The 12898-nt window shown below is 50.3% G+C and overlaps 1 protein-coding gene across 1 annotated transcript in view; it reads right to left on the minus strand.

Annotated features, from left to right (window-relative positions):
- Positions 1-2526: 2526 nt before the first annotated feature.
- The window catches only part of WDR45B (WD repeat domain 45B), a 26195-nt gene continuing 15823 nt past the window's right edge, over positions 2527-12898 (minus strand). Inside the window, exons 4-10 of the mRNA XM_039226452.1 lie at positions 10179-10266; positions 8845-8939; positions 6633-6823; positions 5983-6068; positions 4971-5072; positions 4168-4289; positions 2527-3805 (exon numbers count right to left, since the gene is read on the minus strand). Of these exons, the coding sequence (XP_039082383.1) occupies positions 3699-3805; positions 4168-4289; positions 4971-5072; positions 5983-6068; positions 6633-6823; positions 8845-8939; positions 10179-10266 (791 nt within the window). The 3' untranslated portion in view covers positions 2527-3698. The remainder of the gene's footprint in view (positions 3806-4167; positions 4290-4970; positions 5073-5982; positions 6069-6632; positions 6824-8844; positions 8940-10178; positions 10267-12898) is intronic.

A 12898-nucleotide genomic window follows, 5' to 3' on the forward strand; every position in this document is an offset into this window, starting at 1 on the left:
CCTGATTAAATCCTGACATGTTCTGTTCCTTAGGCTTTGGGATTCATTTTTGCATTTTTTTAATTCCACCAAAATACTCTTATTTTAAGATATTATTCCAGATACTGTAAAGTCCACTGGGAAGGAAAAAGGCTTAAGATCAGCAGAGCCACGTAAGCAGAACTTTGTTCCCCATGGAGTAGTATTCTCAGTCAGTGGATAAGCAATAAAGCAATTGATAAGTGGCATTACAGAGGGCAACTGCATTGTTCTTCTTTTGAACCGGAACACTTTGATGAGTGCTGAAATGCTAAGCCAAATGAGGTACCAGGGCAGTGGTGCCAGCCAGGGCCCTGAGAAGCACACCAGGGCCAGGGTCACCTGTGTGTGAGCGATGCCCAAGTGTCCATGGTGCAGAAGACACGACCTTCACCTCGTTACACGCTTTGACATCACTTTCAGTGACAGTGAACTGTGAAAACAAAATCCGTAAATAGTGCCCAGTAAAAAGTGCTGCTTTGCTTTAATCATGAGCCAATAGAAGCCATAAAAGAAAAAGACCCATGTAAATACTCAAGATGTGAAGACAGCTAAGCAATAACCCTCGAACTGGACATTGAGCAGAAAAAATGATACAGAGTACATTGAAAAAGTCCTTACAAACAAAAAGACAAAATACACCAGTAGAGAAACAGGCAAAGGCATGAATAAGTAACAAAATCTCAGATGACCAACAAGGTGTTCCAAAATGTTGAGCCTGCCCGGAGCCCAGTCCAGGTGGACGTGAGGCCAGCGCTGGGCACAGCCAGCGACAGAACCACAGCAGGGACAGTGGCAAATGTAAGGGGACAAGTGTGCAAACGTGTGCACAAGGGTGGGTTTCCAGAACATTCATAATAGCAAAAAATACAAATAGGCATCTTTGGGCAACTGAAGTTCAGTAAGTTAAAGAACGGCTGCTGTGACGCTGCTGAAAACTGTGAACTTCATCCCAGAAGGCGGGCGCTTTCCAAGAGTGGCCTCTGTGGTGACACCTCGGGGCATTCCTGCTTCCAGCTTCGGGTTCTCTAGACCGTTCTTTCCTGTTTTACAACTGATTTGATCATAAGCATTTTCTGGTCCATTTTGAGGGCCAAAATTTTGGCCCAAGTTCCCAAAGTTTGTTATCAATCCAATGCCCGTGACAGAAAGAACCGAGGAGAGGTCAGGGGCCAAGTCTTGTGAACCCATCTCTGGCATCTAGAAGCGTAGTAAAGACGTCGGGTCACGGGCCACAGAGGGCTGGTGACGTGTGGTGGCGAGGAGGGGAGTGGGCACCAGGGACCCGCTGCCACCCTGCAGGCCCAGGGGAGTCCAGGACTCCTGAGGACCCCACACCCTAACAGGGCAGCTGAGAGCGCTGAGGCGACTCTGTCCCCACCTGAGATGTTAGGAGCCCACGGCACAGAGGGAAGGAACTGTCCCCTCAGCATCGACATGGACACTTGGTGACAAACCAATCACTAGCTGTCCAGCCCAGCCACCCAGTGGGGGCTTCTGGATGCCCCTGGAGGGAGGACTTTTGTGTGTGCGTCCCTCTGACACCCATGTCAAAGGGCCAGCAGCACTCAGCCAAGGAAGGAGGTGAGGGTCGTCCCCAGCTTCCGGAGTCCTGTGCCCTCTACACAAAGCTTCACAGCGATGGTTATCGGTTTGGAAGAGTTTTCTCTGTTCTACGTGAGCCCACAGAACATTCGCCTGACTGCGCACTTGTGCTGGGGACACTGCTCCTCCGCCACGCCTGGGGTGATCACTCGCAAGCACGGGCCTGGGTGGGTGGACAGCGCCTGGCTGCCTCTTGCCTTCCAGGCCGTCAGCGTGCTGTCCGGGCTACTTCCCAGGTAAGTAGGGCCTTCCCCATCCCAAGGGGAAACTCCAGGGGACACGCCAGGGCCCCTCGCAGGACAGCGTGGCTCTGTGGCTGCCAACTCCGGTGCCCCTTGGCAAGGGCTCCTTCACATATGGCCCAAGACGTTCCTATTGTGTCACCGTATGGAGGAGGCAAGGTCATACCCAGAGTGACAGAGCCAGGACCGTGATCTCACACTGGGCTCTCAACAGGGCATGCCGGAACATTCCTGGGTTGTCCAGGGTACAGCCTCTCCACCGCCTCCCCCAGCTCTGGAAGCAGTCTCTGGGCACTGTGGCAGGTACGGATGGATATGCTAGAGGGACTGTATTTAGGGAAAACATAAACTAGTAATCGTACGAACGTGCAGGATCCGTCCCTCGCCCCTGCGCAAGGTTAGGGCTCAAGCGTTAGCCGAGTCACCACAACCCTGACCAGGCACCTGACAGGACGCGGGCGCCGCCCGGAGGACGCCCCCCTCACTGCCGCCACAGTGGGCTCGGCCTGCCTGCCAGACGATAAAACCCGCTAACAACCACCTCCACTCCCCTCTGCTCCCCCGGCGGGAGCTCACACACAGGGCCGCCCCCACGGGTAGCGGAGGCCGATTCTAAAACCGTGGGTTTGGTTTTGTAACACGCAGTCCTTTTCCCTTGATGGATACAGAATACGACAAAATTAGTCACTTTTATTTAAAAGAAACATTACAAATAAATGCAAAATTAAATTTCATGATTAAATACACACAAAAGTAGAACATGCATACTTTACACTGAAATCCACGTACAAAGTTAGTTGATTACGTGACGGTAAAAGAACAGGCAGAACAGAGAGCTGCTCCCGCAGACTTTCAGCGTTCGCTTCGCTACCTGAAATCGAAACCGTGAAGTTAGGGCTCTTTAAAGGGAAGTTCAGAAAATTCCATACATACCTGTGGGAGCGCTAACACCACAGAGCCCATGACCCGTGTTAGTCACCAAGTGTTAGAGAACCAACCGTACCACGCGCCTCTCCTTCCCCGCAGCGCACGACCCACCGACCCGAGGCGCCGGCCAAGGCCTCCTGCCGCGCCCGGACGCTCAAAGCTCCCTTCCCCTCCCCCGAATTACGGGACGCTTTCCTCGGGGACGGATTCTGAAAGTCTACAGGTCACTGCTCTCGACACACACCAGGGACACTCAGGAGACCGCAGATCCCGACACAAAGACAGGCGCACAGCCACGCCACAGGCTCACGACAGGCGCAGAGAAGACGCCCACCCTGCGTCCCTGAACACGGCCGTGTTTCTCTTCTTCATGGTCGGACGGGAGAAGGACGTCCCTTCTCCTTTCCTAAGGCAAGCTGCTGGTATTATTACTCTACTTAAAAATCTGGTTGTAATAGAAGAACTAACATTTACATATTTGTTCCTTTCCCCATTACAGACTCAGTAAAAATGATGGAATCTGTTGCCAAAACAAACTTCAATTTGTCCACTGTTTTCTCAGCCCAGTCCCTATGTGTGTATGGAGCCCCCAAGTGCACGGGGGGAGCGGGGGGGGGGGGGCAGCGGAAGCACAAAAGCGTCACAGCTGAGCTAAAGGAGACAGGCCGGCAGCCGGGCCCGGGCTGCTCAGAGCCACGTAAGTGTCTACGCCGCCTTGATGATGATTCTTTCTTTAATACTGGAGATGGGAAGCCCTGCTCAGAAAAACAGACGACCACAGAGTGGCTGCAGGACTGACGTCCCCGGGCAGTCCCACCGCCGGCACCAGCCCCAGGAGTCTGTGGGGCACACTCAGCGCTTTGGTGGCGGTCGGCCATGGGTGTTGATTGCATTCCTGATGGAGAGTCACAGCTTGTCATCGGTCATTTCTAGAAACTGCGCGTAGACGTCCCGGATGCACTCCCCCTTGGGGTTGAATAGGAATTTGTAGTAGCTGCCGTCTGCACAAATCGCTGAGACAGAAGAAGACCATTTTACTCACGTGTTTCTTCCCTCAAAGTTCAAAGCAAGCAGACCTCACTGAGCGGAACTGTGAACGGCCCTGCTCTGAGCACCAGCCCAGAGTGACTGTGGGCGACAAGGGACCCCATTCCTGACTGAGTGCACATGCGGTCAGTCAGGAATCCCACCTGCTCTGGGGCTGGTCTGTGTGTCCCACTGACGTGCGGAGGGAGAAAACCCTGCCCCCACATCTTCCTGGGAAACCCCGAGGGCGGGGAGCTGGTGTCCCCCTTCACAGCTGTGCAGGCCCTGAGTGGGACCCCTGGGCCCCAGGAGAGTGAGCACGGGACAGCCAGCGCCAAGGACCACTTACCAATGACAGCATTTGGCTCTGTTCCGAAGGCACAGATGCACGGAGAGCCTGAGGGAACCTGAAACTTGGAAAAACTCCACTTGGAACTGAAGTACTTTGGAAGGAAACTGGCTGAGGCCAGACTAGGAGGCGAGGGCGGAGAGAAGAGGAAGGAGAGAAAAGGCAGTTATGTTTCCATGACAAAGGTGAAACACGCGGCTCTTTCATACAGCCTGAACCCAGATGCTTTAAATTCTGTTCTTCCTTTTAATTTTACTTCTTGCATGAAAAAACAAAGTGCTTCCAAATGGCCTAAAATAAACCCCGAAACCATCAGCACCAGTAAGCTGACCAGGTTTCTACTGCACTAAGCGGATTTGCGGGACACAACCACAGCCACCAGGGCTCAGGTGCGAGTCCTAAACCACAGGCAAGGTGACTGGATCCTGGTCACACACTAAGCAGCTAAAGACAAGCAAGCAACGATGTCCGCTGTAACATCAGTTACTGTGGACCCTCGAACAGTGAGAGGGGTGGACACCAACACCCAGCAATCGAAATTCTGTGTGTAACTTTTGATTCCCCCAAAATTGAACTCTGGGCTTACTGGAGACCAGAAGCCTTACCAATAACAAATGGTCAATTAACACATTTTGTACGTTATATGTGTTATTGTATTCTTACACTAAAGTAAGCCAGAGAAAAGAAAACCCTACGGTAAAGTAAAATGCATTTACAGCACTAGGCTGTACCCATGTGTACGTGGCCTTCATACTGCACGTGCCTGGGGGACTGGCCAGTCCTTTCAGCTCTGGGAAACCTACCTGGACTGTTTATTCCTTTTTGGATCTTCGGCAGCAAAAATGTGCACTGTGCCGTGGTCACTAGACACGCAGATGAGGGAAGCGTCCGGGTTGAAGTTAATGCTGCAGAGAAATCAAATGAAGCTCTAGTTTCGTGCGGCTGCAGAGGAGCCCGGCCCCAACCACAGTGCCACAGCACGTGGGCTGGTGTCTTGAAACCTCCCCGAATTCCAGAGAGCAATTTTAAGCATCACTGCCTTCCATTAACCAGCTTCCCCCGGCACCCCCCCAACCCTTGCCACACTCTCCGTGGGACCACCCAGCGTGTCACAGCAGGGGCCCTCCCTGGGTGCCAGGGAGGGGAAGGGCTTCCTGTAAACCCACCCTGAGGCCCTGGGGGCCCCCAGGTGAGAAAACTGTCCAACGCGCCTGGGCCCTGGAGGTGCAGGGCGGGCCCCCATTCTGGCTAGAGGCGGCGTGAGGACAGACAGACAGGAGAGCCCCACGGGATGGGCACATGCCCTGAGTTCGTATATGAATTCCATGTGTGTCTCACAGACCCAAATGCTGCTCAGCACCTGCAAAGGCCACAGGTGCCAAGAAAGAGACCCCACCACGCAGGGGACCGTCACCACAGCGCCACAAACCCGTGGGCTGTGGTGCCTCCGAGGCGCCTGAGTGACTGCAGTGGAGCTAACAAGGCTCCAGCGTTTGCCTTAAAAGACCAGAGCTTATCCTAGAGACAAGCTAGAGGAAGAGTGGAGGGAAAGACGACTGACGAACACGGACAAATGCGGACGCGGGGTGATGGGTCAATGGTAGTTAATCACATTCTGTCTACTTTTGTGCATATTCCCAAGGTGACACTTTAAAGTCAGTCATAGTAATACAAGCTCAAACCTAATCCCCTAACAGCACAGCAACCTTCTGCCCACCTGGGCAGGGGGTCCTGACTCCCTCAGTCATACAGGCCCTGTATCAATGCAGTCACCCCACAGCAGTGGCCTCCCGGGTGAGAACGTGGCTTTCTTACCAATATATATTAGCTGCTTGAGATCCTCTTCGTAGTTCCTGGATTAAATGCCCTGATGAAGTATCAAATATTCTTATAAGGGTCCCCTTTGAAAAACAGTGAAGTGTTTTATTATCATTCACAACTTTTTAGTTTTTTGAAATGAATATCATATTCACAAACCCATTAGCCCATACAACCCCTTCCCCAAATCCCCCACATCATCTAAATCTCAACTGGGCCCCTTGTCTACTAAAGAATTAGCTGGTAGCTGTCCAGCCCGAGAGCACTGGGTAGGAGCCAGGCCCCTGGGCACCAGCGCTCCATGAGCCCCCTGCATCCCCTGCCCTGGCATCGCCTGAGCGACCACCACAGCCCAGGCTGACCCGCTCCCAGAGGGCTCAGTTCTGTCTGGAGATGCTGTCCTCACTAGGACTCTCGTGGCCAGCTAGAAAAACACACACAAACTGCTCCCCAAAAAGAGGTTTCACCAAGTGAAACGACTTTTCGACTGACTATGTTTGTCAACTGCAACCTGATTCCCAAGAGGCGGTGGCCGAGAACCCACAGGGAAGGGCCAGTTTGCCGTGGGGCCCACAAGTCAAGTCCCGGGAGTGCAACGGCAGCTGGGCCAGGCGCTCGGCTCCACGAAGGGAGAGACACACACTTACTTTCTCAGATGCGGTTGCAATTCTTGTTCCCTGCAGGTTGAGAGCAATGCAGCTCAGGACGCCCTCGTGGGCAGGAATGTCCACGGGTGGCTTCTCGGTGCTGGCCAGGTCCACGAGCTGCACGTGGCCTGTGTGGGTGCCCGGGAAAGCCAGGAGGGAGTTGTTACTGTTGGGGCACAGGACGCAGAGGCCTGATTGGAGACGGAGAAAACCCATCAGGACTCAGGACTATCTAAAAGCCTCTGCTATCTCCAAATAAAACTTGCTCTCTGCCCTGTAGCTCACAAGAAAAACTAGTAAGACTTATTCATGGGTTTCCATTTATATCAGAATCAAAAAATCTTTTCATTATAAAGGGTATTAGAGGACAGACAGACCAAGCTAACTCCCGTTAGGCCACCTCTTAACTGCAAACATCTGCTGAACTTGTTCTTGAATGAACTTTGTCAAATGTCCGTCTTCCATGGCTCTAGCTACCTGAGAATACAAAACCATGAAATCTAAAAAACCCCATTGCATAAAACAACCAAAAACACTTAGGGGTAAGTTTAACAGTGCCCATATGAGACACTGTAACATGATGTAAAGAAAACTGAAGGGGCGCCTGGGTGGCTTAGTCGGTTAAGCGTCCGACTTTCGCTTGGGTCATGATCTCGCGGTTCGTGGGTTCGAGCCCCGCATCGGGCTCTGTGCTGACTGACAGCTCAGAGCCTGGAGCCTGTTTCAGAGTCTGTGTCTCCCTCTCTCTCTGACCCTCCCCTGTTCACGCTGTCTCTCTCTCTCTCTCTCCTAGAAATAAATAAAAAAATATTAAAAAAAAAAAAAAAAAAAGAAAACTGAAGATCTGACAGATGGAGAGAGCCTGATCTGATCTACTACGGTCACGGCCACAATCTACAATCCCCTTGCAGGGTGGGCGTGGTCACAATTACAGCCTCTGCAGGCTTCCTGAAGAGACAGACCAGGCAATACTGAAAGTTATAGGGAACGGCAAGCCACAGAATAGCCAAATTTTCTTGTAAAAGAACAAAATTGAATTGGAAGACTTACACTACCTAATTTTAAGGAGCTCTCCTAGATCACCAATGGGGAGGCCAGAAAACACAGTCAGACTCAGAACTACAGCCGGACCCGGCAACTGTACTCTTCAGTATTTAGCCAAGAGAAATAAATACTACCTCCATACAGACATGTATGTGAATATTCTCAGCAAAACACCAGTGTGGCTAACAATGTGGGACAGCCGTACTATGGGGTATTACTTAGCAAGGAAAACAATCATACCTACTGAACACACGGAGAAATCCAAAAAATACTAAGCTAAAAGAAAAACACCAAACACATCTGAAAAGGCACAACTTGAAGCACAGGTGGGCAAAGGGACTGCCTGAAGAAATGTTTTTGGGTGATGCTACAGGTTTGTCTCAATTCTGGTGGTAGTTACACAAGTGTTACAATGACTAAATATTACCAAATAATATACTTGAAACTGGTAAGCCTTAGAGGGGGGGCGCCTGTATGGTTCAGTCAGTTAATCGCCTGACTCTTGATTCCAGCTCAGGTCATGATCCCCTAGTTCAGGAGATCAAGCCCCATGTCAGGCTCTGTGCTGATGGCGTGGAGCATGCTTGCGATTCTCACTCCCTCTGCACCCCCCTCCCAAATAAACAGACGTTAAAAAAATGAATTTTATGTATATTATAGTTCAATAAAGCTAAGGTAAAATAAAAACCTAAACATTTTAAAAAGAAATTAAGATGCTATAACGAATAGCAAAGTCAATCATCTGTGATCCCTGCAAAGAAAAGGTGGAAGGAAACCCCTCAGAACTCAGCAGACACACAACTGCGGGGCTCCTGAGTGGCTGACAACGACGGTGAAAATTCCCTCAAACTCCACCCCCCCCACCCCACCCCCGCCCCCCCACTGTGATACAAGGCAATCTCAGAGCCACTGCCTACCAGGCCAGGCTCTGAAGTGAGCACGTGGCCAGGAGCGAAATGGAGTGACCGGAGGCAAAGGGTGGAGAAGGAAAAAAGGAGGGGCCTGTCTCCTTCAGGGTGTCCCGGATGTGCCTCAGGACCCGTCTCACCAGAGCAATGCCACTCAGACAAAGACGGGCCGGAGGAAAGGGCGTCAAGCACAAGTCTGTGTACGCCTGGACAGAACGTGAAGATGCCAATTTCCACAGTGACACCTCTGAATTGCTTACCTTTAGGGTTATAGCAGGTTTCAAAGACATGCAACTGATGAGGATTATGTGTAAATGTAAACACCTTAATCATTGAGTCCAAAACTACCACGATTCTGGAAAGAAAAAAAAAAATCAGGACTCCTATTCCCAAAAGCGAAACTCAAGCATTCTGTGATTTTTGTTCTTATCACTTGGAAACTTAGTACAAAGAGCACATCCAGAAGGATCGCTCTGGCATCAGAGCCCCTCGCAGGAGTGATCTTTGGAGGTCACCTGTGAGCACGGGGCTGTGGCAGACACTGGTTAACAAGATGGCTGCCAGCTGCCTAACAGACCTTTCTGAGATTTATAGACATTTTCATCTAATATTTCATCTAGAGTAAGAATCATGAGGCAGAAATTATTTCTCTGTAAACTTTTAAATACGTCTTGACAATTTAGAAATGTTAGAAAGATCCGTATTTGGCTCAAGTATCTGCATTATTAAAGGGCCCTAGGGGCACCTGGGTGGCTCAGTCGGTTAAGCGTCCGACTTCGGCTCAGGTCATGATCTCACAGTTCGTGGGTTCGAGACCCATGTCGGGCTCTGTGCTGACAGCTCAGAGCCTGGAGCTGCTTCAGATTCTGTGTCTCCCTCTCTCTCTGCCCCTCCCCTACTCACACTGTCTCTCTACCTCTCAAAAATAAATAAAACATTAAAAAAAAGGTCCTAAAAACCGATGTTACTGGAAGTCACAACCCCAAAAGTGCAGGTGTGACAGGTGACAGCCCCCTACTGCATTCACTTGGCTCAGCACCTCTGTCCTCCCACACTGAGTAGAAGATACAAATCATACATTACAATCCAAATCACCGAAAGTCTATCTCACTCCATGTACCAGAACGTCTCTGTTCGGAGCACCGTTGAGTAAACAGCTGACAGAAGCTACTTCCACAGGTGTCATCAATGCCACCTTCCCCTGAGGAGTCTCCAAACTTTCCTTTTCCTTCAAAGGGGATCATTTACTGAGGCAGCATTTAGAAAAGCTGGACTAAGAGCGAGGCAAGTCCAGGCTCTCCCCTGGTGTCCCCAGTGGGAACATGCTGAATGTGGACAGGTCTCTGAAGGCCTGAGAGCCGCTGGAGGCTGCCGGCCCCATCCAGTGTCACTGCTTCTGTGCCATCCCTGGAAGCTCACAAATTCACACCTTTGTGGCAACACAGATATCCCTGCGTCCTTAGGTCATGAACTACCGTCACGACATCTGAAGACATTTTCCTAAACACACTTCTTCCTTCCATGTGAAAGAAAGTGTCAGCCATCTTCAGAGAAACCACCCATTCTCCTTTTAACACTTAGATAGCAAACCTACCGATCTCGCCGCAGTTTGACTGCTTTGACTTCCGTAGAAAACTCTATTTCAATAACAGTCTTCTTTTTCAGGTCATCCCAGATCATCACTGAAATTGCAGAAAGAACTTATGGGCACACCAATAAACAGGTGGGGGGCTGAGGCCACTCTGAAGGGGTCCTCCCCCCCCATGAACCTCTGACCAGGTTCTGCTCTCCTGCCGCTCAAGTCGCCACCCACCTGGACACCTGAGCTCCCCCTCGAAACGCTGTCCCTGGTACCAGGTGCTCCCCCACTCCCTCCCTCTGCCCTTCCAGTACCCGGCAGGCTCCACACCACCGCCTGCAGCCAATCTCCCTCTCTCGCCTTCATGCGCACACACGCACACTCACAGGCATGCATACGCATATGCATGCGCACATGTATGCACACGCAGATATGCACGTGTACCCACACAGACACGCACACACGCCTCCTCTGCCAACCTCACTTCTTGTTCAAGCAAACTTCCCCCACCCTGGGCTCCACCAGATGGAGCCAAAGGCAAGCCTAACCAGTTACCACTCAGGTGCTGGAGACACACCTAGGTCAAGGAAAGAAAGGCTTCAGTTGGAAGGGATAAAAAAAGCAGGGCCAGGGATTTCTCTGCCCCCACCCGACTGTGTCTGCTCTTCTCCCCCCGTGGTGCTTTCTGATGGGCTGGAAGTCTGCATCCCAGAGCTGAGGAAAGGCACAGCCTGCAGGACATGGGGCGCGACCAGCCCTGTCCTGGGGAAGAGGGGGCTATGCAGTCTCCGGTTCCTCCATCCAACAGTCTCTCACAAAGCTGTCTAGGAAGGGTGTGAGGCGAGGAAAAATAAAGCTTTCTCAGTAGGTCAGGGGCCAGGTGACCAAGGGTGGGAGGGAAGAATGTGTCCCCTCAAGGCCCCGCCACCGCGGCCAGCATGAGTCCTGGAGGTGGGATTCACTTGCAAGTTTTGCCAAAATGGACTCAGTGACCTGAATTTCAAATCAAGAGATATCAAGTAGGGGAACTACCAAACTTCTGTAAAATTATTCACTATTGAAGGGTTAAAACTTCTAACCATTCAAAACTGAAGCAAAGACTTCTGTTCCTACTCCTTTCAAATGCCATCATGGTTTGATAAATCTCTTCATTTAACAAATCCTGAAAGCAGGCTCCTCCTCAAAGGGCCCTGAGGCACTAGCACGTTCTTAAGTGGGACAGAACCTCAGTCAATGGCTCACCTCAATAAAGTAACAGCCTTCCAGGCAAAGGGCAAGTCTACCCTTGAACTCATAAAGGTCAGAAGTAAACTTTCCCTGACTCTGCAACCTAACACCACAAAGTCTGCAATTCAAAACAATGCAAACTGGCCCAAACCAGATGGAATCCCAAAGATTAACCACATCAAGGATGTCACAAATCCAAGTGAACTCTATTTGCAGAAATTTCTCATGTCGCCTGGGCGGCTTGGTCGGCTTGGTCGGTTGAGCGTTTGACTCTTGATTTCGGCTCAGGTCATGATCTTGAGGTTCGTGGGTTCCAGCCCCACACTGCACACTGCGTTGATGGTGCAAAGCCTGCTTGGGGTTCTCTCTCTCTCTCTCTCTCTCTCTCTCTCTCTGCCCGTCCTCTCCTTGTTCTCTCTCTCTCTCAAAAATAAACAAATAAATAAAAGTTAAAGAAGATTTTTTCCGGAAACAGCATGAGGAAGGCCCAGAACCAGCAGCTTGACTTCACACTCACAAAAGGAAAAGTGACCAGAAGCAACACCCTGAGCAGTGAGAAAAATCCAAAGACTCTGGTGTCCCCAAGGGCTGGGGGCTGCCTTTCCTGTGTGCTGGAAATCCGCAATGTTCTCCGCAGGATTTTGCATGTCTATCTTTTAATACCGTTCCTGACAGTAAAGGTACATTCACTAATTCTGGAGTTCTTCTGTCCTCCAAGCTCCTGACTCAAAAAAAAAATAAATAAATAAAAGGCCCTCCGCTCTGCCTGAACAGCACGGTGCCTTCTCCCACCATGACCCCAGCCTGCCCCAGTCGTGTCTTATTGTGATTCAAAGACCAAAGACACGAGATCCTTCACACTGTAACACCATGTACCTTAATGTATAACTGTGAAAGTACAAAGAGGAAGTTCAGGAAGTAATTTTGACATTATTGAGAAAAAAAAATTTTTAACTTTTTTTTTTTAAACATTTACTTATTATTGAGAAACAGAGAGAGACAGAGCATGAGCAGGGGAGGAGCAGAAAGAAGGGGAGACACAGAATCCGAAGAGGCTACAGGCTCTGAACTGTCAGCACAGAGCCCAACGAAGCGGGGCTCGAACCACAAACTGCGAGATCATGACCTGAGCTGAAGTTAGACACTTAACAAACTGAGCCACCCAGGTGCCCCGAAAAAATTCTTAATCTTAAAAAGCTTAAACAGACCAAGTTTTTTTTTTTTTTTAATACCTTTAGCACTCTACAAAAAGTAAATTTAAATTTTACTCAAAATTTCTGTTAGAAACTCTGTAAATTTTCTAAGATGTTCACTTCTTGGATTTTTTTTTTTTTTTTTTTTTTTTTAGTAGTTTTTTTAGTTTAAGGAGACCCCAGAGATTAACCAGTCCAACCACTCTCGCTTGAGAGAGCTCCAGGAGTTCTCACCCAACAGATCCACGGGAGGGGCCGGGCTCCCGACTCCCTTTCCTCATCAGTCATCAATATAACGCTTCAAGGAGGGGCGCC

Source organism: Hyaena hyaena, unplaced genomic scaffold (assembly GCF_003009895.1).
Source record: "Hyaena hyaena isolate Hyena2069 unplaced genomic scaffold, ASM300989v1 scaffold_21, whole genome shotgun sequence".
Taxonomy (NCBI): domain Eukaryota; kingdom Metazoa; phylum Chordata; class Mammalia; order Carnivora; family Hyaenidae; genus Hyaena; species Hyaena hyaena.